At 31.4% G+C, this 27,765-nt stretch overlaps 1 protein-coding gene across 1 annotated transcript; it reads right to left on the reverse strand.

Annotated features, from left to right (window-relative positions):
* Positions 1–5,157: 5,157 nt before the first annotated feature.
* On the reverse strand, positions 5,158–27,750 carry yellow-e (L-dopachrome tautomerase yellow-e). Its single transcript, XM_089698175.1, has 8 exons — positions 27,590–27,750; positions 20,285–20,554; positions 18,453–18,650; positions 15,629–15,776; positions 12,635–12,821; positions 10,523–10,717; positions 7,264–7,396; positions 5,158–6,249 (listed from the first exon to the last, which is right to left on the reverse strand). Exons 2-8 carry the CDS (start codon positions 20,552–20,554, stop codon positions 6,142–6,144), a joined length of 1,239 nt encoding a protein of 412 aa, XP_089554301.1. The 5' UTR covers positions 27,590–27,750; the 3' UTR covers positions 5,158–6,141.
* Between the last annotated feature and the right edge of the window lie 15 nt (positions 27,751–27,765).

The following is a 27,765-nucleotide window of genomic DNA, read 5'->3' on the forward strand; positions in this document are numbered from 1 at the left end:
AATTATGAAAAATAAAAGAAACTTAAAGAAAATCTATGTCACTGAGGATTATTCGAAAAAAGTGTTAGAAAAGAGAAAGGCTTTGCAAGCAGATTTAATTGAAGAAAGGAAGAAGGGCAATATAACTTATCTACAACGAAAAAGCAATAGCAATTAAGAACTGGCAAACGGAAAAACAAACTAACTGAAGCAACTACTTACGAAAAAACGACAAACAACTTTTCTCCCCCAAGCCGACTGGTCCTCGTGGGGGAAAGAGACCAACACCCTCCAACAATAAATCTCACAAACTTAGAACCACATTTCGATACAAAATATATATTGCAGCCCTCAATGTACTAACTTTGAAAAATGATGAAAATCTCACCGAATTAATGTACGCGCTAGAACGAATCAAATGGGACATTGTTGGCCTGAGCAAAGTGAGAAGATTGGGGTTGGAGAATGGAGGAGGCCTTTGCCGATTGGCAAACAGATCTTCAGAAAATAAAGAAACACCAAATATTAAAATAATTAAAATAGTGAATAGTTTGTTAGTTTTTGCAATTGTTTCATTTTCGTTGTATGTATGTATTGGACTTAAGTTTGATCTGAAATAAAAGGCTATCTTATCTTATCTTATCTTATGTTCACATTCACTATTGTAGCTTAGTGCCAACTCTTATTATTAATTTATCATTGCACATTTTTTTGTATGAACTGTATATTGTAAATTCGTGCAAATCTATTTTTAAAATTATAATCATTTAAACTTTGGTTATTAAAATTTTTAATTTCATACATTTTATAACACACTTCTAAAAAAGACTGCGTATATGATAATTGATTGATGGAGTACCAATATAGTTTTCTGTATTCCCGGTCTACAAACAAACCGTCAATCTTGTGGTTACAGTAATTAAATATGGCAAAAAAGAAATACGAAAATAAATATATTTTTTATTTGACGGCGCACTTGAGTCGTTTGAGGCGAAGAAGCATAGGAATTATCTTGAACAATTATCTTTTTTTCACCAACTCCGATGTTTAAAAAAACATTATGGTGGAGCAACCAAATGAGCATACGTACCTACTGTTTTAGCCACCTTATATTAAAGTTTTTCAAGTTTTCCATCGCTCATAAACACACGCGTAACTGTTAATGTGAAGGTTTAGCCCACATTCTAAGGTTATAAGTGGTATTTTCTAGAAATTTCCTATGCAGTTAATGTTCAGGGATACTAAGAGCCATAGTATAAAGAAAGCCTTTATATTAAAACTAAATTCCATTGAAACGTTACAAACGTTACGTTACATACAGATGGTGAAGGTGGTATTCAAAATGAAATCCTTTGTATGAAAAGGATGATGAATTGATGACATGATCGAGGAAACTGCTTTTCCTCATCTGAGTTGACTGGCTTATGACATTCACATAATAAGTAGATATACAAATAATTAAAGAACAAATTAAAAAATGCTCTTCATCAAATTTTAAAAATAATTGCAATTAACGTTGTATTAATATACCTATAGGTAAATTACACATACCTACTAATAATAATTTACTCAAAATTGTCCGCCTTTACAGCGTAGATGTAAGTTATTTTTGTATACCAATCATTTTCAAATAATCATTACGGTCGTTCTAAAAGGTAATGCGTATTTTCCCGTCCATAAACCCAGTTTGTTATTTTCACATACGGGTAGCATCTTGCAGTCACGACCTCGTAGGTAATTCCCTAACGTAATCTTTAGCAGCAAAAACCATCGAGCAAAAACTAATTAGTTAATAATATAGCTGTAACCAATCTAATTTAAAATGTGATTTATTATTAAATTAGATTTGCAAAAGTTCCATTCATCTCAATAGTCGATAAAAAAATATAGGTAAGTACATAATACGATAAAAATTTTGTTAAATCCAATCCAATCTTTTTGTCCTAAGCAAGCAAGGTACCTTTGGATTTTTTTAAGGATCAGTGGAAGATAAAACGTTCAAATTAATATAAAAATATAAAGCATCTTCTTTCTATTTAAGAAGTAATTAATGAAAAGCAATAATAGTCTTAAATGAGTCGTTTTCAAAATAATTGTACATTACTACAAAATGTTTGTCCCCCTAAAAAATCTTCGAAAAAAATATGGTTACGACTGAAATAAATCATTGTTAACGTTTTACAGACTAAACTTAAGCATACTGCATATCATTTCTGATAAAAAGCAATGAATTGCGATTCAAATTCTTACATAAATTTAATGTGAAAATAAAGTAACAAAAAAAGCTCCATACATTTTTTTATTGTCCCCTATGTGGACGACAATGAAAACCAATATTTTTATCAGAATTTTTGTATGAAACTTCCTATTTTTTTGTATCATAATTAAAAAGCAATGTTTGAAGTGTTATATCTGATAGATTAAACTATTTAAATAACCTTAAATAAACGAAGAATTACATATTATAAAAATGTCCCTATCAATCGTTACAATTTCGTGACACTGATTTATTGACATAATTAACCAACTTCTTGTATCACAAAGAAGAGGAATCTAACTCTAATCATTGGCAACACTGGTCATGTCACGAAAAGTAAGGTCACATTAACGCGCCGCCATTTTGTTCGTCGTCCAGACATGGAAGAAGTCCAGTAGTGTGCTGTGCAAAAAATTTAGTTACAATTTCCTAACGACGTATTCTCAACAAAAGTAAGTACATTTTGAAGAATTCACCTACCGCAATTGTAATATACTTAAATTATGACTAGAGTAATAGATTACACTTTCAATCTAATGGTAAATGTGATTATGTTTTGTGTAAAAGTATTTCTTAGGTTATTTTTTACATGTTACTGACGAACAATTTCTTGACATTTACTGACGTCAGTAAATTGTAGACGGTAAAGCTGTGGTCTCATGTGTAAAGTATGAAAATAAGATATTAAAATGTGTGTTAAATTAATGTAACGAATAAAAATAAAGGAGAAAAATAATAAATCTCTCCAGATTATTTTTTTGTAACTACAGGCCATACTTTTTTAAACCATGATGTAGGGTTAGTAAAGTCGGGCTTAGGGACTTGACTTTTCCTGGGATCTGATAACTTTTTTATAGTGAAAGCGGATCAGTGAGTCTTGGCCTCCAATTTTACAAGTGGTTTCTGATGGGATAACGCTTGCCTTATTGCATTTAGTGTTGATCGCTTTTCCACCCACACGAGTGATGCTTACTTTTCTTTTTATTTTTATTCAAAATACATATATCCAACAGCTTTTTTTAGTTTCAGAATGCCGCTAACCGGTGCCGAACGAAAAACTAAAAAAGCAAAACCCTGAAATATATGAAAAGAAAAGGAAAACACACCTCGAGAAAGTGAAACAAAGACAAAGAAAAATATCAGATCTTAATGACAGTGAAAAATAAGCTCGAAGACAAAAATGGAAAGAAGCTAATGATAGAAGAAAAGAAAAGGAAAAGCAAACAGAGAATTATAAAAATTAATGTTTTGTTGATTATTTTGTAACTAAAAATATATATTTTTTTAATTAGTGACTTCTTACTTTTTTATATGTAATATTACCTTATTCTGAATACAGCCTTACTTTTACAACTTCCTGACATTTCCTAACGAAACAGTTTACTGACAATTTCGTGACGTACAAATATTTTGAAAATGACCCAAATGTATTATTTATTGCATTAATTAAATCGATGACCGCTATAATGTCCTTCTTAAAGAGGAAAAGAAAAAGAAAATTTATATCAAAACATACAACGTTGACCGTCAGACAAAAGGCTACGCCTGTAGGTAATGATAGTAAGATAACTACAGCATTTTATCTCTTATCAATCTGGCAGGATTTCCAAAGTATATACATGCTATATCTATTTATTTTATTAGTTAAAACCATGGAAGATACAGGTGAAGTATTTGTTTATATCAAAGTTTCTATCAAAGTGCGTAATATAGTGCTGATGCCACTTTTAATATGTTTTTAAGTAAGCGCCAAATATTATTAGAGTAAGTTCAATGAATGACCGCCTCCTTGGTACAGTGGTTGACGCGTGAGCGTAGAACCGAGGGGTCCTGGGTTCGATTCCCGGTGGAGACGAAGAAAAAAAAAATGTCTCGGTCTGGCAGGACACAGAAGGCTGATCACCTACTTGTCCCTAAAGAAAATCGATCAGTGAAACAGATGTATGAATAATGCATCTGCCCCTTACCCCACTAGGGGACACGGGACTTCACTTAAGTTCAAGGAATACCTCTAGCTAACTGACCCATGCAACTTGGTTTATTTTGAAAGGAATTTTTCGCTACTCCGCCCCCACTAATCTTATTATTAGGGTGATTAAATACAGTTATACATAATATATTACATTCCTGGATAACATAACATTTCACAAAACCAAACAACTCCTATCTATTACTTCCTCATATCTATTCCTCTCTTAACACATAATAAATAATAGCACTAAATAGGGAGTACTCAGACATATTGTTGAATTATAGGTAACTCCATTTTTATTCGTAGAGGAAAGCCCATGCCACGAATTTGATGAATAACATAAGACTCTAAAATACTATTGAAAATAAGTTTTGTAAGATAAGAATTTATTATTTACTTAAATAATGAGGTTTGTGAGGTAGGTACTAGGTAGATATAGCTGCATTTCTTATTTGTGACAAGCTATATACGACTCCGCCTCGGCTTCGCCCGCGTAGTCAAAGAAAAACGTTCCCGTGGGATTTTCGGGATAAAACTATCTAGGAAGGAATTTAGGACATTAATGGCTCAGCATCTATTTATAAGAAGCTTTTTTAAAATTTGTAATACCTAGTGTAATCATTAGGTACTTTTTTATTGCGCAACTTTCTTTAAAGCATTCTGATTCAACTAATCTGAATTAAAATTTAAGTATAAAATATAACGTCATTATAAAAATAACAATAAAAGATACTTTAACATCAACAAGAGTGAGCTAATCCATCATTCATTCATAAGTATTTTCGTAAATTTTTATTAGGTAGGTAGTTTTGATATGATTGAGTAACAAACATCGATATGTCTAATTAAATTATCATCAACAAAGTTCAACCCAAATTTGAAATCCAAATTTTTGCATTTTATAATATTATTGTTGATGTATTTGTCTTTTCAGGAAAATTAAAAACAATTTATATTATTCCTCAATTTTTATTGTATAAAAATACAAAATCGGTAAAGTGAAATACTGAGCTAAATATAAATCCTAAGCTCCTGTGTTAACACATACGTATATGGAACATTTTTTTGTGTTATATATTTACATTTACATACAATATATTCATGCATCTTTCAAAGTCTACTCATTATTCTAAATTAAATGTTTTGGTTATACTGTTGATACGAAATTTGGTTATTGTTGTTGTGTATCTATTTTAATAAAAATAACACCATTTCTACTTTGTATTATTAAAACACATATTACTGCTTATTTTGGGAATGTAATGGTCATCGTTTAAATTTATCTTTATTTATTTGATTTTACATAAAATTACATTATAAAACTTTTTTTCGACTAAGTAGGCTGTACCAAAACATATTCGCAAAATTAATTCCATAAAGACTAGAGCCTAAGCACACTGGAGTAGACCTTTATGACTGAAGGTGATTAATCAATATAAATTATTATTACACACGTAATTATATAATACAATTATTTCTAGAAAATGATTTCAAAACTGGCTTCGTTTCAATTTTGTTAAAATGTTTATAGTTTATTACATCTTTTAGAAAGCAGACACGCAAACATACATACAAAATGTATAATTTACTTAAAATAAAATGAGCTTATTATAAAATATGTAAGTACACACAAAATCGCACATTAGGAAATAAAATAAAATACATTAAATAATGATGTTTTAGTTGGGAAGTTATGTTATAATAGCCTTTCTATATGAGTTTAATTATTTGTAAAGAAAAAAGTAGATCGCATCGTATAAACGACGAAGAGCGAAAAAAATACTTTTAACAGAATTTAAAAAATTGATAAATGTTAGCAAGATTTGATAAACTAATTTTCTAGAGCACTAATATTTCAAAATTCCAAAATATATAAATAAATTTAATATTACATTTTTTATTAATATGGCTCTGAGGCGTTTATGTTATATGTTCAAAAGTTCGCTGTGATGTTAGCAGTTGATCTTCTCTGTAAATGTGGTTGCAGAGAGACATAGCCGCCGTACCCTCCTTCTACCACTCGCATTATTCGGAGGTTAATCTGAAATTTATTACAAATTATTAAATAAGTTTAATAATATAAATTTATCAAAAAAGGGAAAGAAATCAGTTGTTAATCACTAACATAATTAAATAAATTTAATTTAAAGAACGCTGAAGAACCAGGTCAAGTTTCCTGACGAAAAGGAAGATTTTGAAAAAGCTTAATATTTGGTCATATATTATTATTTACAGATATACTAACTACTAAACTATCCTTCCGACCATGAGTAGTTCTCGCGTGAAATTCACGCGGCTCTACATGTTCATACTTTCATCATTCAAATTTTAATAGGATAAAAATATGAGGTAAGATATACTAATAGGTAAGTAAGATATACTTATAAGCAGATAATATAATATGTATAACTAAAAAAATCATTTATTACGCCTTATTAAAATTAATATGTATAACTACTTTGGCTTTTACTTTATTGAAAATTGTTACCTGCCGTTGAATAATTTATGGAATTTCATTATTGCACTTATATATGGATTTTTCAGTCACATTAATTATAGCATCATGTGTTGCATATTAAAGGAAATAATATTATAATTTCAAGTCGTGCAACATCATCTCATAAATTACAACTACAACAAAGAAATCCCCACACGGAGGATAATAATGCATTGAATGATAAGAACTTATTTGTATATGAATGGAGTTTCCAATATATTCTGCATGTTGATAGTAAGCTATCTAGGGTACATTTTACTGAATTATGTCAGAGATAAGTACGCAAATTTTTCATAAATTTACCTCAAACTATGTAACCAATTTTTCCCCTTGGTAAATATTTTTTTTTGGATTAACCTTACACATATATTTCAAGAAAAAAATGTTATTACGTAAACATTACAAACTATTTATTTTTATACTAGCATAATATCTATTTTGTAGTCCACATATCTGATAGTTTACCTTTCTCCGTTTTTCTAAAACTAACTCTAATGTAAGTATTTTTACCGACACATTCTCAAACATAGTTCCTTAAACAATGGATAACTATTTTACCTCATGTTTGGAGACACTTCTCTTGAAGAATTTGTGGAATCTCGTGGACAAGACCCAGATGGCGCCATTGTCTCTTTCGGCCCATCGCACTTCGGCGCAGAACTGCAGCTTTTCTGCGTCTTGAGCTAGCAATCTAGAAAATATTTAATTACATATTAATTACATTCTTACATAGTGAACGTGAACATTCACTTCATCCAAATTTTGCATAAGAATTGTTGAAGTAAAGACTCAATTTAAAAAAGAAATAAACTCGAGATTAAAAATGGCAAAAGTTAATATTTTCAATCAATATTTTTTGCACATTACAGTGGATAGTGTAAATAAACGGAAAATTTAACATCAATATAAATATTGAAAATTGTTATTTTAGTAGGTATCTTAATTGATTAACAATAACTATATAACCAGTGCCGGATTAGCCACGTAGCAAGAGTAGCAAATGCTACGGGCCCCGCGACTCGGGGGGCCCCGCGGTCTAATACCTGTCTGACCGTAAAAAAATATCAATTTATAATACACGTACAAGAATCAAAATCTACAAGAATAATTTAAAATTTTACCACGTTTCTACAATTGAGCGCTGGCCACACCAAAAGTTGTGTTGTAGCTTGCACTGCGCTACACGCAATTTGGTAGTACGGCAAAACTAACAGGGGAATCCCCTGATATTGTCATCGAACGAGCTAGTCGTAACAACCCGATCAAATCAAATAGGATTCTATCGACTATCAAACCTTAGATTACAAAATAAAAGGCAGATGGAGCATGACAATCATCCATCGCCCTTGTCAAAGAAAATACGAAATCAAAAACGAATACGAACCTCCGCCAGTGCTATAGCGATTATAGTGTCATGCAATACGTCAAAAGGGGTTTGCTATTTTAGTAAAAAAATGCTGTCTTGTGATATTAAAACGCTGTAAAATTTGTTCCCGAAAACAAACAAAAAGATAAAACATCGTTTTACAGGTTCTCTTTAGATTATTTGGCTTATTTAATTTTGTATACAAATAATAATTTTACATATACGAAGGAATACAAAACTTCAACGTATGACGTATGCTGCCAGTATTTTGAAAATGAATTTGCCATTTTTATGGGTAAAACGGTAAAGATGATGATCTTCGAGGTAGTGCTTATGGATTTATATAGGTAATCATTGTAATTTTGAAACATTTTTTTTATGTAATTTATTTAATTAAAAATTTATCGTTTACAAAAGAATTTTTACAATATTATAAAAAATTATCATATACAAATATTTATATTAAAATTAAAATTAAACCCTGACAGCTAATTTATGTAGAACGTCACTAACATCACTACCATAATAATTCCGATGATTGCAATGTCACCTCATAAATCAAAATCGGTTCAGCGGTTTATACTGCAGGGCGTGCCAAAGAAGCGGTGCAGCAGTGCAGCGGCGAAATGACAGCACACATGACTTTATGGAAATGACCACAGAATACATAATAGTAGCTAAACGCTACAGAACGGACACTCTCCGCCTCCCGCCAAAATTAAACATTTATAGGTCTACCAGAATCTGATGGCATATTTATATTTAAGAAATAAAAGATTTTCATGTGGCAACTTATTTGACAACTATCAAATTGGTTGTCAAATTATTTGTCTTTTTTGTTGATGAATAATTTTTAGGATTTTGTCTAAAAAATCTTCGAAAATGTCGAAAAAGCCGCTGTGATCACAAGCAAGAGGTGCTGTTTATAATGTGTATAGAAAAATATTTGATGAAGAAGGGTCAAACACATCACAATTTTCAATTTAGAAGATTTTATTGGTAAATTGGACTTACCCGCTTTGATACTTTCAATTAAAAAATATTATATGTAGGTAACTATAATATTGTTTGTTGATTGGAATATCATTTTATGAAAACTTATTACAGGAGTTTCCAATACGGCTATTTGTCAAGTCCAAGCTGTCCAAGTAAATTTTATAATGTGTGTATCTGTTAATACTTACGAAAATAAACATAGTTTTATTTTATTTTTATTTTATTTTATAAAAAATTAGAAGCAGTCTAGTTTTCTATCGATATAAGATCGATATAACATCGATATTTTCACATGGCATAATGATAATGAACATACAAATATAGGTATGTGTAAATAATAATATGTATTACCTGTATAAAAGTAATATGTATATTATACATGTAAGTATGTACCTATATAATATTAAGTGGATATCTCATTATTAAGTACAGTATTGTCCACTTATGTAATGTGACTAATGATATTGAGAACAAACTAAAAAATAAGCAGTATCAAGATCGTTCAGTCCATTTTCCCTAGGGTTGCACACTCAAAATTTTGATTTCCCTAATTGCCATCAGATTCTGGTTTACCCACGGTTTACCTATACCTCACCCCGCACGATCAGTCTAAAAATGGTCCACATTTTTCTACAAGGACGATACGCAACGAAGATTGACAACATTAATCAAATTGACTTAAAGTAATTTTATTATTTTGGATTTGTGATTATCGTTTTTCGTAGAAAATGGTTAGATATTGTGCTGTTTACGGATGTATTTCATCAGAAAAACGCGAATTTTTTTTACGCTAGTCACAAATGTGCCAACCATAAAGCGTTAACACACATATTTGCAGTCTCTACAGTGTGACTGTCAAAACGATAATTTTGTATGGAGTGTCCGGGGTGTGGAAATGACAATAAATTATTCGGTTTAGTTCGGCAACGCTCCATCTGCCTTTTATTTTGTAATCTAAGTATCAAACAATAAGAAAATGCTGTACATTTATGTTTGGCACAACATAAAAAAAACTTTTAAAAGGACTTTAGATGTGAGCCAGCAGCTAAATTTGCCCATATTAAATGCAAAAAAGTTTATTTGTAATAGTTTTTAAAGTGAAACTTTTATTACATCGTCTCAAACTTTTTGGTCTGTGTAGCGCATGTCGCGTGTATCGCGACTGCCGAGTAGGTATACCTACTCGGCAGCCGACCGTCACGCGACATGCGCTACACAAAGCAGTGTTCGGAACCGTTCGAACAGTTTCACTTTTACCGTGGTTTCATAAAACCACACAACGTTTTTTTTGTTTTATTTAATACCCTTTAACTTGAGAAACTATAGCAAACGAAGGGCCTCTTGACAGAATTTGCTACAGGCCCCGCGCTGGCTTAATCCGGCACTGTATATAACACTTATTTGACAGCGTTTTAATAAGCGCATAAATAATAGACAGGAATAGACATATTTTACCTGTGAGAATTAGTAATAGGGTTCCACGCCGCAACAGCGGTTTCAGTCATAGTACTGAAGATGATGGTGTCATCGCGTGGGTCGACAGCGATACCGAGACCCTGGGAGGACTTGCGGCCCACAAGGTTCACGGGCAAGTCGGCTCCCTCTGCTGGGGGGCCTGATGCTAATACGGCTGTTGATACGCTGAATAATCTGAAATTAATATCATTTTGAAATAAGGAAATCTTCATATAAGTTTATTGGTAATGTAGATTGCTTTATTGTTCTCATCGATCATTGAAAAACAAAACAAAATTCATAACTGGAAGTAAGTAAAATCCTTAAGGAAGTGAGGACCCAATTTTGGTTATAAGAATTTTTGTATAAATGTCAGCAAAATTTGATATTACTTTTATTTATAGTAGTTAAGTGTACAAAATATTACACGATTTAGTATCATGATAGGTTATGTTGTTTAAATAAAATTCATCAGTGTCCATAACTGGATTCAATTCTATGGATATATCCATTTATGGACAAGTGTCGAAAATAAACTTTTTTTAAAGGTATTAATTACATGCGCTTTTCTGTATTGTCTTTTCTTTCTGATTAATAATATACCTATCACGACCATTTCAAACAAAGGGTTCCAATATTGTACAACAATTGTCCATGACTGGATTTGCTTTGGTTCCTATAATGGACATTGATATTTTTTGTTAAAATTACACTAATGGGTCCAACAACATAATATCTATCTAAACATGAAGAATATATTTTAGAACAATGGGTCATTATGTGCTGTGCGACTCGTTCTCGGCTTCATTCTCTATCACTGCGTAGAAAAGTCGCATACTTATGCGTATTGTAACGCATCTATCATAGAGAGTTCTCTGATGAACTGTTTGGATCGTTGTCTGCTGCTAAATTTCATCACCATATAGCACACACGCTTAAATTTCATCCACACCATCTTGACAACAGTTTAAAAAAAGCTTTTTGCCTCGTGCTACAATTTGGAATCCATATCGATGGACCGATCAGAAAGGCTGCTGGCGGATTCAGATTGGCGATTCACTTCACGAGTGTAGCGGTATGCCAGGAAACAGAGAGATATGGCGGAACATCGTGAAGCGGGTAACATCTACCCCCCTAGAGTGATATGACGAAGAAGAAGAAGTCCCAAAATGGATGGAATGGCAGTACTTTTTTTAGTTATATTTTTCATCCCTGACTTATTGAGAAAAAAACCATATTGGTGTTTCTTAACGGACATAACTCGTATTTAACGATGCATTTGTCCAATTTTTGCATAGAAAATGGAAATTAAGACTGTTTTAAATATTATAAGTATGCAAAATAATTAATAAGTACTATTTTTTATAAATACATCCCCGATTTATTGTATTCCAATCATCATTTTCAAGATTCTATTGATAACTATAAGTCTTCTCCAAGTGTAAATAACTGGAGAAACGACATTAGGTACAGTCCATAAATGGGTGTTCATAACTGGATGTTGTCCAAAACTGGGTGTCCATCATTAGATTTTTCACTGTCCAACACTGGTGCAAAAAAGTGGTTTTTTAATTTATAAATAACTTCATTATTTATGCATTGTAATCTTTTTTCTAACATTGGTTACGTTAAACTAACATTGAACTAAAGGTTTAACTAAACAATATCCAATAAAGTTAAAAAACTTACGAGAAATTTGCAAAAAACTTCAATTTTTTCCTTAATCTGTACAAGACTGGTGCCGTTACGTTACCTACATAAATAATTTTGTGAAACTTTAATATTTTACCGGAATTATAAATGTCGACCAATAAGGCTAGGAATTCGGAAGTGATTAAACTTTTTTAGATAATGATTTATGTAACTATTTATGTTTTTATAATGGGTGTAATTTCATTTTACAATTTAAATTTGGAAAACGGAAACATAATATCACATAATATTCTAATAAAATATAGAGAAACTACATCTAACGTAACAAAAAAAATGCCACGAGTATCAATAAATCTGGATAAATATCGATCAATAAATCTGGATAAATAACGTCTTCAACAATGATACAATTACATTGCTATTCACTAGCTTCAATACTTTTAAATTCCCCTTAGGTACCTGTCAGTCGCCAATGGCTGGTAGTACAAAAGACCTTGAGCTGGTGAATGTGTCAGGCCGACGACACCGTCCATGAGAGTGAACTTATCACCACCGATGTCATATTCGCCAAGGTCAGGGTCCGGGTACATGGACGCGTGGGTCACTCGCCACGCGTTGTCACGCCGACCGTCGTACACAATGATACCTTGAAATGGGAACATTAATTTGAGACGGGTGAAAGCGATTTGTAGTTATATTGAAGGTCCAATTTTCAATCAAATCCGCTTCCGCAAAACAAGCTGTTTGTGCGGAATAATTTTGTGCGATTTCTGTGAAACAACGTTTCTAACGTCCATCTCTATATTACAGCTAATTTTACTTTTTCGCCACAACTCCGCTTAAGATGACAGGTGAAGAGTATCTAAGAAAAATATCTATCACTGAAGACCTCCTCAAGACCAATATTTTTTTTTTTAGTGAAAGAATTTTCAAAATTTGTCCTCCTAAAATATAAATGGGTATTGATTTACTGTATTTACCAATTAAAGAGTTAGGTAATATCTTTAATCTTCAATAACCACATTAAAAACTTTTATCGCAATAATTACAGGGAAAAAATGGCGTGCAGATAAAACGGGGAAAACTATTTTTAGACTCAAAACAAAGTGCTTACAAAACCAAAGACTTGTCTCTTGTTATCGCAGTTCAGTAGGTATTCAATCAAATTATAAGGAATGCATATTATAGCAGTATAGCGTTAATCACGCTTCTGTTTAACTTAATTACGTCGGTTCAGCACCAATTGTTTGACGATTCCATTATATAATTTTGGAGAAACCAACGCATCGACACACGTTCCTACTAGGTACATATAGCTATTACACGCGTAAATTTTTATCGAGTGTCAAAATAACTATGTCACGGTCTATGGACGTGCCAATAAAGCCTTTTGTGGAACACGATAAATACTTTGCACAATTCGTCAATAGTTGAATGACATAATTTGCAAGGTTTATTAACGTTTTTGTAGATATAACAATTATTATTAATCCAATTTTACTTTAAAAAGTTTATAGGCATTAGTTTTTATTCATCCGAACCATAATTTTATAGGAGTTAAAATTAACATTTTTGTATATACCTACTCATACTACGGACATGTCGAGGTTTAATGTTATAGATACTCATTATTATACCCCAGCCACACGACTCGACGAGTGGTATGGGAAGTGACGAGGGAAGTAGGCAGGGACGTAGTGTGGCCACGTTACTCGTCATGCCACTCGTCGTGCTCATCGTCCTGCTCACTGCTCCCTATTTTGTCGGCTTTTGCATGGGCGTCATGGAATCAACGGACTAGTTAAATTAACCGTCTATATGTACACTCAACGATCTACTCGACTCGACTAGTCCATCGCTCACCAATGCAATAGTTGAATTCAACGGCCAAACAGTCTTATTGATAAGAATAAATTCTTTTCTTTGAAGTTTTAAAAAAAAAATATTCTTGGTTTACAAGACCAATGTTTTGAATTTAAACTATAAAAACAAACGATAATAAGTTTTTTAGTAATACTTTTTTTAGGGAGTATTTTTTTTTTAAGAAAGCATAAACATTTATTAATTGTTTTATTGAGATTAGAATTTATTGTTTTAAGAATTTATTTAATAATAGTTATAGTTATTTATTTTACACATGGACTAGTCGAAGATTTTAACTAGTTGAACGACTAGTTTATGAACGACATTTAACGATCTAGTCTCGATGATGAAAAATACGTCGACGACCCATCCCTAATTCCCTAGTGAAGAGCGTCGCGATTAATCGCGCGAGTAGAGCAGTGTGTGGCCAGACGGCAATATCGAGGCGAGCGGCAGCGCGATGAGCAGGACGAGGAGCAGGACGAGTAGCAGGACGAGTAGCATAGTGTGGCTGGGGTATTAGAGTAGCGTGCACTTCAATCACAAGCACGCGTAATGATGATGTATCTAACTGGTTTTAGATCGCGTTACACCTAATTAGATATCCGAACCTTCCAATCATAGTCATTAAAGTGGAATAAATTTTGTTAATAACTGCACTACTTATCCAACACTTGTAATGTGTATAAATATTTTGATTTTAATTATTGAATCCTTGAATTGCTTCGTGATTACATAAATGCATCGCTACTGTAATTTTGGAAACGAAACTCCAGTTATTTACATGAGACAAGGGTAATGGAACTATTCTGCAGATATTTAGGTATATATATCGATATTAGTCAATAATCTGTTCAAGTTATTCATTATTGTATTGCGATATCTTTCGCGAGGATATCTTATGAAAGTGCAATACGTTATACGATGATTTAGAATTATAGAAAATCAACCATTACCTATTGCTTTATATATTACTTCTTACATCGTTTAGAAATACTTTAATATAGCATAATAGTTAATTACATACATTTAAGCAGAACATCTAAATAATCTTTAAGATTGTCGAATAAAGTAAAATCAAGTAGCTAATTTATCATTGTTGCGTGTCAACATTACCTTATTACATTATAGATTGTATTTAATGCTTAGTTCATACACATTCATAAAATATAAATAGCATACATATAACTTCCGGATATAAGCGATTAATCACTCAAAAATTAATCGTTCGCTCAAGGTAGGTAGGAATTAATTAAGAGTAAAATATAGTGTTTTGTTAGCAACGTGTATATATATATAAAATAGTCAACATCCTTATAAAAAAATCGATTCAACCTGAAAATTAAGTAACAAAGAGAAGCAGCTCTACATATCAGTACACCAGTTAATTTGATGGATATCAAACATATAGTATGGTGGTTCTAGATTCCCGAGCAACGTTCACATTATTGCATTATACCCGTACCCCATAAATTTGCTTCGAGTTTTTTGTTGGCCTGTGTCTTGATTGGCCTCAGCAGCCCAAATATGAAAGAAACAACAGAATTACTCGCACATACAAAAAACGTCTATTAGGTACATAAAATATACCTGGAGCGACGGTGTCACTAATGTAAGCGAAGACGTTATCACAGTTGGCAGCGTGGTGGGCGCTGGATGAGCGCGTGTCGTCGAGGACAATGTTGGTGAGCAAGGACGCGGGTCGGAGTAGCTCACGGGGGAAGTAAATGCTTCTTACCTGAAATAGTATTATAAAGATACTTTTATTATACGCACACGACAAAATACGAAAGAAAAGTTTATGACGATTGACGAGTAATATTTTCATAAAACAAATTTAGTTGGGTACGGCTCTGTGTGATTTTATGAGTCGTTATATTGTATGATTAGTTTTTACTAATAATAATTTGATCAATTACGTTTCCAATAGAAGAGCAAAACCTAAAGCTATTAGTTTTAACAGTAGAACGTCGACATTCCAGAGCGAGCCTAACCCTAAACCTAAGCCAAACCAAAATCGGCGAGGTTACCACACCCTACAAGACCGGAACTGGCTAAGCTTTATCTCCTTTCCAGTACGCAAAAGGCGTTTTCAAGAGTATTTGAATTTTGAAATATAATAGGTATAAATAGTTCAAACATAAATAACAGAATCAGCTACCCTTAGAACTCTACTATACTTATCTACCTACTATACATAAATAGAATATAACTTTAGATTTCAAAATAATATCTTAGACCTAATGTTTGGTAAAACGTACCCGTATCAAGGTTTATTTTTCGTTACTGTCAATTCGCAAAAAAATAAAACGAATAAAAACCCACATCAGGCAAACCCTTTAGAAGCATGTGAAAGAAACGACCTCGTCGACCGCGGGCATATACATAAAAGGTATATGCAATAAAAAGTCATACTATACCTACAGTAGCACTAAATAAATATAAAAAACACAATGTACTGGCTATTATCGCATAAAAAGTTGTGAGCATAAAATTATTTTGATATAACCGAAGATAAGAGTTAAATAATTTATCACCCATAACTAGATAGAGGCTTTAGCATATAATAATACCTAATAAGTTCCTATTGAGTAGTACCTATCGACTACAAAATAAATATAATATTGTAAAACTTAAAAAAAGGCAATAACCAAACAAAACAAATCAAACAATGAACAACAGGAGATATTCAGTATGTAATTTATTGTCGAAAATCAAAGCAATACAAGGCTTGCACGTTTTATAAAGATAAAAGAGTTAATAGTTTGAATAATTTATTGATATAAATAGATAACCACAATTATTAATTCATTGTTACAAATTCAATAACAGGTTGTCAATAATTAAAACATGTATACCTACCTACTGAGTTACTGAGTACTGACAGACATTTAAGTTTACATTTCTAGGCGAAAAATTAATTTATGTAATGTCATGGTTTATACACGGTTGTTAAACATACATTATGTATGTATTATTACGATTATTTGACTCAACCTTTAGATTCTACATTAAGTCACGATTTAACTTAATTATAATCAACACAGCCTGTTGGTATGCTATAATCAAATTAATCTAATTGCTATGTTTGTGTAGCAATCAATTCAATAATATTAAATTGACTACATGAATTAGACTAAAATATGATTCGTTTGGAAATAAAAAAAAGATATCGTCATTGTAGAGTTAGATCCTATCCCACAGAGTTATCGTATATTTTATTATTATATATAATAGCCATCACGTCCCAATGCTTACAAATTATCATTTTGAAATAAAAAGTCAAAATAAATATATAATATTGGAAAATGCCTGGCGCGGGCGTGCCGCGTGAAAGATCAAGTAACATCAGACATAGTCCTGACCAACAGATTTGTAAACGGCAAAGCAAATATAACGTTGATTTGCTAATAATATAACGAGTTTAAAAAGTCAATTCTACCATTTACGGTTCCGTGTTAAAGCATAACAAAATAATCTGAGGTAAATAACCACGGTTACATAGCTTGCTATTAGCATATTTAATGCTACACGGCATCATTTTCTATTAAATCGGAAATGGTAGTCGACAATATTTTTTTTAATATCAATGCTTTACAGTTTTCCTCAATAACATTCTGCTTTAACCTGCTGTTAAATGTTTTTATTGTTAACTTTTATATTTTCATATATATACAAGACCAATACCATAACTACAAGAATAGATTCCGAAGAGGACAAAGTCAAGTCGATACTCGATACATTAAAAGTCCTACAGTATAATCGATAAAATGGATAGCAATAATATTAACACTTACACTAAAGTATTATGTAACATTTAATTTTTTAATTACGGTTTGGTATTTCAAATAAATTGGAAATAGTTCCATAATTTGGAATAGCTACACCAAATCATTCAATTACTGCAAGAAAATATATAAATAAAAATGCTAAACGGTGCAAATAGCATAGGTACTGTAAAAAATGGCCGCATTCCTATCTAACACATTCCACAGATAATTCAATTACCTACCCTAATCATGAAGATTAATAGCCTATTTCAATATAGTTTAAATTATATGAATGACCTTTATGCATAATACGCTTTATAACGATATAAAAGGTCTTATTCTAGTCACTCAAGTCTTAACCTATGTCGTCTATTAATTAATTGGTAAATTGAATTGTTTTCCAAAACTCATATAGATATGACTCTTGATGTTAACTCGAGTAACTCGTTGTAGTTTATTTAAAATAATAATTGTGTTGCTCATAAGTCATATGCATATTTGAAGGCTTCTCTACTCGCAAAAAAAATGTGAATTATGATATCTAATGTTCTATCAATGATCTGCAGCACTAATTTCCATCTCTTCTTTTAATATTTACCATTACCTAATCAGAGAGAAACTAGAAAATTAACTGAATTACATACCAAACGATCAGTAGCCATGTCGAATACAAGGATCTTCGGTGGGCATACTCTTCTGAAATCATCAATGCTGGTCAACACACCGGCGTCCAAGACCCATAGTCTGTTGCAACGGTCAGCTCTCACTCGGTACACGGAAATCAGTCCTGTGCAGTTGATGTCGCCTCTGCCGGCTGTGTGCCATGACCAATCTGGGTAGGCCTGTCAATCAAATATAATTAAATACAAATGACTAACAGCTACATTGGTTACAATAGTTACCTACATGCTCATTATAGGAATTGCAGTGTTAAAGGTCACATAGGGCCTATTGCAAGAGTTTATAGTCTGTAGTTGAAGCTTTGAATTCGATTAAAAATGTCGAGGAATTGTTACTTATTAGCAGAATATTAAATACCACTGCTTCATTCGTATTATTATTACTTTATATTCTATAACTTAAATATGAAATCATATTATTAATGCCTACTCTATTTAAATAAAAGGTACTATGATAATGACGTAAAAATGAATCGCATTATAAAAAAAGTATTTTTTTAATGGAGTTATTCTTTGTTGACATTGAAAGATTTATTTATAGAATGTATTGTTCTACTGAATGACATCGATGAATATTTGAACAAGAGATAAGAAAATACAAGAATAAGTTCATGCCATTCACTTGCATCGCGGTCGATAACGCATACCAATTAATCTTATGAATAAAAGATGTGCTGTGTCGAATTTAAAGTATATTTATAGTGTATAAATTTATTTAAATCTAGACAACAATAGATTTTAGAAAACGAGTTACTTAAATACTTATCTACATTACTATAACAGCCTTTTACTTTTATTATACAGTACAACATAAATAACCACTTAGAATTGATATAAAAAGTTGTATGAGTTATTATTTTTTAATAGCTCCTATTGTCGCCAAGGTCAAATTAAAGTTTTGCTCGCCCTTCACGCTTTCGTATGGCAGTAGTGCTTATCGCATAGTCGTGAGCAACAACGCGAGGCCGTAGTAATGGCTCTTTGTTACTAAATATTATCTAAATGATTAATTATTTTTGTCTGTACCACAATCATATTTTGATTTACAGTCGCAGATAATTAATTTTAGTTTATTTTTTTTAGATCACATCTCTTCTACTGCTTTCTACAAATTAACAGGAATAATAGCACGAAGAGATCAATCCTTATTTACGAATTTACAAACATTTCATACAAAAAGAAATAGAAAATGCTTATATAACCTGTCTCAAAATATAGTCTTGATATAAATTCATGACTAAAACAAAGTACAATATTGTAATTTTGTTATCCGTCATCTAAAGGCTCTGCTTATTGCTAACCGACTACGTGTAACGAAAGTGTAATTACTGTGTCGTGATTGTGCAACTTTGGACTTGTTTGACCATAAGTGTCATTGAAGTAAACGTTTTTGTGTTCCAGTTGTATCATAAAACATAAATCCGACCTACAGAGTTTATCTTTATGATCGTAATTTGTAATGCCGCGTTCGAACTAGATTGTTAAGTTTGCGATAGAATTAGATTCCTACCTCCTAGTTACAAACACGTCAATTCACAACTGAACCTCTCATTATTTATTGATCTATTATCGGTAGTTAGATCTCTATCAACTAAGAATGGAGACGAACATATTTATTGCACATTGTGGAACATTAGCAAAATCTGGAACCAGCGTTACTATGCTACCTAATTGTATAGACGCAACATATCATTTTCCGTGCAAGTAATTTTTATAATTGAAAACTTGTTTTATGGACGGAATTGGACGGTAATTAGCACATACTACGTAAATAAGTTACATAAAGTAGAAAGTACCTGAAGAACTGGGCTGACGCCGGGCGGGAGGGACCGCGGAACCCACGCGAGCGTTGCGGGAACTCCAGCGCGGAGACGAGGGATACCCAAATATAATCTGTCCCATCCAATTTCTAAGCCCGTAGGCACGGTGTTCTCGGGCTGAAACTTCTCCAACAGCACTGGGTCTGGTGGGAAGTCGAATTGTAGGAAATTCCATTGATTGACAGTTTCCAGAGACGCACTCGCCACTGCTAGGCAGGCGAACGAAAGTATCGCCTTTGGCCACATCTGCAACATAGATAATATAAAAATGTAGCTCGACGATTCTCATAAACGACCATTAATATATAAAAATACTTACCGTAAAATTGAAATCATGATCGCAAAAAAGATATTTTTGCAAAAATTACTGCATTTTTTTAGGTAATTATAATGTGACAAACTTTATAAAGGTTATTCAAATAGGACAATAATTGTAAACCAAAAGCTTTTATTTGCCTTTATCGTAGCTGTACGATAAAGGCAAATAAAAGCTTCAGTGCTGACTGAGGTTTTACATATCTAGTAGATAGAGCGTCAAACATGTTTCCTACTTTTTTGCAAGATCGTGTTCGATAATTTAAATATTAAATATGATTTATACTTTACAATTTCATGATAATTTTTATATTCAAACTTACGGAACAGTTTAAGCATTAAGTAATGTAATAGATATTTATGTAAAACTAGCGGTCCGCCCCGGCTTCGCCCGTGGTACATGTTTACGTTTTCTCTACATAAGAACCATCCTCGTACTTCAAGGAATATAATAAAAAAAGAATTATCGAAATCGGTTCAGCCGTTCTCGAGTTATGCGCTTACCAACAAATTTTGCGATTCATTTTTATATATAAGACTAGCGGACCGCCCCGGCTTCGCCCGTGGTACATATTTACGTTTTCTCTACATAAAAACCATCCTCGTACTTCAAGGAATATAATAAAAAAAGAATTATCGAAATCGGTTCAGCCGTTCTCGAGTTATGCGCTTACCAACACATTTTGCGATTCATTTTTATATATAAGAAGATAAGTACCAGTTCAATACTATCTTTACCTATTATAATTTAAAATTCATAATTTAAGGGGTAATAAGCTAGCTGACTACAGCATATTTTATGTTCTCTGTAACGAGGTAATAAAATTTTAAAATATCTTGATACATTTAATTTTAACGCAATCTAAACGAGCAATACGTGAAATAGTGTAAATTCTGTAAGCGCCATTATAAAAATCCATTGACATGTTTAGAGATTTGCGCATAACTGTGATAATATCTCTATTATGCAACGCTCACATAACAGCTAGATAAGTTTATAATGGCAATGAACCTCATCATTTATCACGACTTTTACTTATAGATCAAGGACAGTGTACAATTTATATTGTCTTATTGAATTATCATTGTACGTTCTTATAACATTCATAAACATAACTACAGCTGTTATAGTGATTTTCAGTACACATTCGATTTAATTTTACTTAAATATAGTATTTATCCTGTAATAATACGGTGTGTCATCATGTGGATGCGTAGGTTAGTAAAATTTGGATGATAACGTAATAGGATATTTAATGAAATACTTTTATTTCCTATTTTAAATTGTTTATTTCAATTCGATTTTTTCCCTCATCTCTCAAATAAACTTATGTAGTTGCTAATAACGTCTTTAAAGTTCTACGGTTACCTGAATACGGTCTTATATTTACATAACTAATATCGAGAATATCATTAAATACATTAAATAAAACTTTCTCTGAAAGTCACAGCAAGGAAGCGTAATAACAAAATATAATCAATACAGGACAGCTCAATAATTTACTAATTAAACCATTACATAACTATAATTGGTAATCGATCACTGAATGACCTGCTTCTGTCAAATAAATTGAAATACGACTCTTATATTGGCCGATATTATGTTCCATACATCGTATCGCATTAATCGCAACGAAATAATCTAATTACGCTAACTTTTGAAACACATGCCGTTAGCAATTTCGGTCCAAAGAACAATGCAAGTGATTTAAATGTCACCGGGTTGTTTCGCTGTCAACATGTCAACAGTTGAGTAAGTTCAGAGCATAATGACGAATAAAATATTGTGAGTAATTTATAAACAAGGTAGAGCAATTCTATACACGTTTGTGTCGGATGTGTACCTTATCATCATTTGAAGTGGTCATGATCTTAATCATATATCCTGTCCCTTGAATTTTATGTCTGCTTATTTTATTAGAAGTTAAATATAGTTAAGCTTATGATAACTGTTTTCATGAAATTCAGCACGTAGAAATCGATTTAATATCGGGTAGAGTCAGAAAAGTTTATTGGAAAACATGATCCAAAATTTTATTCGTAGGTACATAAAGACAAAAAGATATAAATTAGTAGTCGCATGTTTAAAATGAATATCGGTCTCAGTTAATTGACTAAATGTGTTTAGGCATTACGCGAAACAATGCAGGAAATTATAGCCGTCCGCGTTTTTAAAAGTTTGCTCCAGTAACAGTATGTCTTTAATAAATTCTTGTATTTGTTCCAAGGCTAATGCTGTTATCACGGAATGTTTAATGATATCTAATAAACACTCACCTACAATTAAGGCTATTTATTTTTTATGTTGTATATTATAATTTATTTATGATATTAGATAAATATCTTTATGAATTATTTTATATTATATAAAAAATCATAGCTGCAATGCATGTATATATAACGTCTAGTAAGTTCAATTCGAGTTATCTTAATATGGCAATGTAAAAAATGTATGTATGTTAAACTCTACCATTTAGAGCATACATAATTACATTTATCTATTATACATATATTTCACCCGCTGGCGTTAGGTAACCTAGTAATGTATAAAATTTATTAGATACGGAAATGTAGCCCAATTGCATGAAAAACTAACATATTTATATAAATATAAATGAAATAATCATCATTTGTTCCACTTGCTTGAATATATTAAATAACAAAATAAACGTTATTCAGGCCGGTTTGTATAAAGGAAATGAAACAACACGATCTCTTAATAGTTAGGAAATCACGTGGACCCAATTGTGTCTGCAAAGACGAAAATAATAATTCCAAGTAAAGCCCCTCTCAAATAAAGCTGCTAGTAACCAATTACTAATTGAAATGTCCCATTATTTTGTTTTTAATAATTTGAAATGTTTCTAATAACATTTAATCTTCTACTATATAAAAATAAGTCGGGTTTTTCTTCCTGACGATATAACTCCAGAACGCACCAACCGATTTCCACGGTTTTGCATTCGTTGGAAAGGTATCGGGCTCCGTGAGGTTTATAGCAAAGAAAAGGTGTCTATGGTGGCGAAACGTAGTTCGCCCGGTTTGCTAGTTGTTTTCAGTAATCTTATTTCCAAAGAAATGTAATAAGCACAGGTAATTAAATTTTCATTCTAAAACTGCTTTGAACAATAAGCTCAAAAAGTGTGACTAGTATGTGTACCTACCCTTATCCTGTAAGTAATCGTGGATATACGCAAGAAATATGCTCGTACACTTAAATAAAATCTTTACGTAAAAAATATTTCAGTAATCTCGAGAACTAGGTACTAAAGCGATTTTGAAAAGCTAATACGATGTTTGTTCTAGGTACATATTGCTTACACAATTATACTGAATATGTTTATTATTGTTTCGTTTATCTAACATCTTATATTAAAATTAACAAACTTTAAATTTTTTTTTTGTATTTAAGTGTTTTATGTGTAGTTCATAAATCAAATAAGTACTTAACAATAATCGCTACCTTGATAAAATTACCTTCACCTTTCTACATAGAATATTTCAAGAACTGGATATAAAATATATTTGTTAATAATTTCCTTTATTTCGTGTAAACATGTTATAGGTAATATAGCACTACGAATTGTCCTTGCAATTACCAAATAAAATGTACCAATGTTACACAAAGCCTTCACACCCGTTACTAATATTTCACATATTAACATTTGTTTAGCATAAAATTAATGTGTAATTAGACTACTAGATGACCTTCACTATATGTATTAAGTGTTTTGTTTAATTGATCATGGCGTGTAATTAATCAATACGCGTTCGACGGGAAGCTTAAACAAACTATTAGCTATTTTACAAGTGCTTAATAATAGCATAATTAGTGTTGAAAATATTCGAACATAATCCAACAACCTTAACATCGATTTGTTATACTAGATATTAATACAGTATAGTACATATTATATTATCTGGGGTATTAAATACATAAATAGTGCTTGAGTCGTTTTGTTTATATTCAGTTTTCCTTTAATATAAATAATATTTGTATATTGTTGACAAAAACAATGTTTATCTCTTGCTTGATTAACTTAGAATAAGTTGAATGAAGTGTAACAACACTTATGTAATAAGAGGATTTTTACTATGCTGTCAGGTTTTCATATGTAGAGTTTTAGAAACTTTAGTGAATAAACAGTTTTGAAGCTTGCATAAGCTAAAACATTACACAACATAAATATGCAAATATGATATGATTTAAAGGACACTTGTCGATTTCGGTGATAAAATATGAAAGTGAAATTTTATAATCAAAAAGTATTTCCTGTACTTCATAATAAGACAATGTGTCGGAAGAAATAAGTACTAACATAAATTCATTTTTTATTGCCATTAAATTCCCACTATTGTATTTAACTTAGGTAGGTACAATAGGGCTTAAAACATACTGCCCCAATTACATGTGAAAACCGTCAAATCGAAACTTTGTGAATGGAGTAGGTACAGAAATATATAATTGAAATGAATTTTTATTTTAATGGTTACAAATGCTAATCTCTACGTAGGCATGTCGTAGCACTAAGCTTCGGTACTTCTATTCATTTAGCCTACCTTCTTTACATGTTAAATTTTTAATATATTATTTAGATTAAATCCAAGTTTCATGTACTAGTTATACCTGAATACACTCTAATTTACATGTTTATTGATCCCCATAAAGAGTTAGGACATACTCGCATCGACCTAGGCATTGTTATATTCCGTGAGACAATTCACGCTATTGGGCTCTAAAAACGCCTGAGAACTATAACAATGTTCATGAAAATATCTTTTTTTTAAAGATTCTCACAACGTTTAACGTTCTTAATTGCAAAATTAGTTAATTGAAGCTATGAAATATAAGTTAAAATTACAAAACGCAGTTTATGATTTTAATTAAACTTTATGAAATTGTTATAAAATTCTTACACATATGTATTACTTACAAATAAGTATTTTATTCTGTCCCGTACAATTTTTTGGAAAAATAAAAATCTTAACGTGGTAGTATCATAAGAATTGAATGACCCATTTTTCAACCGATTTCGAGTAAGAGAAGGAAGTTTATAATTAGATTGTATTTTTTGGATTTGTTTTTAACTTTCTACAGGATGAATCGAATTTGATGATTCATTCTTTTAATAATTAAAATTTGTCTTTTTCTATAATATGTATTTAGTAAATACATATTATATAGATCAGTTTAAACAAGAACAATTCTAGAACAATGAATGGGTCATTGAACTTGAGCCGCGTTTATCTGTATGCGAATTTTATATTATGCGTAAAACCGAAAGTGATTCCGATTCTCAAGTAAAAGTTTACGTGAATGACATACTTATTGTTACGTACTAAACATACCTACATGTGCAATTAAATAGATCTGTTTCAACAAACTATACATGGTTCTTATTACATTTAATACCATCTATTTCACGGTCATTTGATTATAAATAATAATCATTCAAGAAAATTAGATTATGACCTTATAATGTGAGCGTCTGTTTGTATGTGTAACGAAGTATAAGACCGAATTGAGATTTGAGACAAAATTTTTAGATACAGCTTTAAATTTGTCATCACGTTTTAAACCCAATGCAGATGCTTGTAGCCTGTAGGGCTCATGTATTATAATGCTTTAATACTTATGTATATAACTCTCTACGCCACCCACATGTTACCATTTATGATAAGGTTACAGATCCCCTTTCGCTAAATATAGTTTTTTTATGAAACCTATATAATATATGTTTCTTATAACGTCGACTGCATAACATAAGCATAAAACGCAATTCTAAATATCTTATTTTTTAGTGTTTTTCATGTACATTAAACATAACTTAATAATATACTGAATGTCTTTTATTCACGATTTTTTTTTGCTCTCTGCAATATTTATAAAAACACTTAATAGGTTGTCTGAATAATAATTAATTGTATTATCTTGTAATCTATTTTTTCTAACACTTCATTATAAGAAACTATTATAATTAAGTATGTACTTATACAAGTTGTATTCTTGGGTGCCAGCAACTTCTAGATTGAGAAATTTGCTCTATTTTCGTATCTTTATGTTATATTGCGCTGTATCAGTACACCGTGGTTTTCACAGAATGAAGGCATACTTTCCGAAGGTTAACAGCTTGTATATTGGACTTTCAAACCCTTTTTGGATTATTCGTTACAAGAAATAATGAATTTTAAATGTAAAGTATACCAATTTGAATTAAAACAGAGCGTATGCGTTGAGCACGCGTGTCAGAAGTGAAACTTGTCGCCTTACTCCATAACGTGACTGTATTGCCATGACGCGACATAGAAATTTTGCTTCAAAATTTGAGTAGCACATTGTCCAAATTTCCTATACGTTCCATACATCACAATAAATACAATAACGTTAACTACAACATCCTTCACTTACATTCCGTATACGCATTGTTCCATAAATGTTAGTAAACACATAACTGTCTAATTATTTACACAATACTCTATTGTCTATCGTTCTGTAGAGGTATAAGATTATAATTATCTATGATATCGCATGCCTCTATTATTTGTAATAAACTAATAGCTTATTTTAATGAGAACAAACGATTTCAACGCGCGACTTATATTAATACCACTTTAATTTTAACATTATTTTTATTTTTAGAAAATCTTAATAAATGGTTGCATTAGGCTTTTAATATTTGCATCTTTATTTTATAATTATACTAAATTAAACTTAATTCAATAATTAATATATTTAATGAATTTTAAATTCATATTTTTATTTGTTAGATGAAATAAAGATAGAGCAATGATTAAATTTGGTTAAAAAAACTGAAATCCAAATTAGGTAAAAAAATATTTTACTTAACACTAATTAAATATTTAAACTTGAAATAAGCACTGTAAACAAATTGAACTAAGTATCACGGTTCAAACAATGAATGGGTCCATTATCATAATTGGCTTTAAAAAATAGTATCACTATACCTTTTCACCAATTAGTTGCGATCGTATAGCAGATTGGTTCACACGTGTAAATCCGCGAGCAAGGCAGGGAGGCGCGAGTTTGCCAAGCCCTCACACTCAACACTGAAAATGTACCAGAACGCACGACAACATTATGCGCCCCCCTACGTCAGTTACGGGTTAAAAGTAAAAGTGGT

Source organism: Colias philodice, chromosome 8 (genome assembly GCF_061535455.1).
Source record: "Colias philodice isolate Cphi_HAF_F1 chromosome 8, ilColPhil1 Martin Lab GWU primary, whole genome shotgun sequence".
NCBI lineage: Eukaryota > Metazoa > Arthropoda > Insecta > Lepidoptera > Pieridae > Colias > Colias philodice.

Excerpts from the sequence above, each read along its gene's own strand:
- yellow-e (XM_089698175.1), bottom strand. The coding sequence starts at position 20,554 with ATGTGGCCAAAGGCGATACTTTCGTTCGCCTGCCTAGCAGTGGCGAGT. Across the intron at positions 15,777-18,452 it reads ACATGGCTACTGATCGTTTG|GTAAGAAGCATTTACTTCCC; the intron begins GTATGTAATTCA and ends ATACTATTTCAG. Across the intron at positions 10,718-12,634 it reads CAGCCATTGGCGACTGACAG|ATTATTCAGCGTATCAACAG; the intron begins GTACCTAAGGGG and ends TATTAATTTCAG.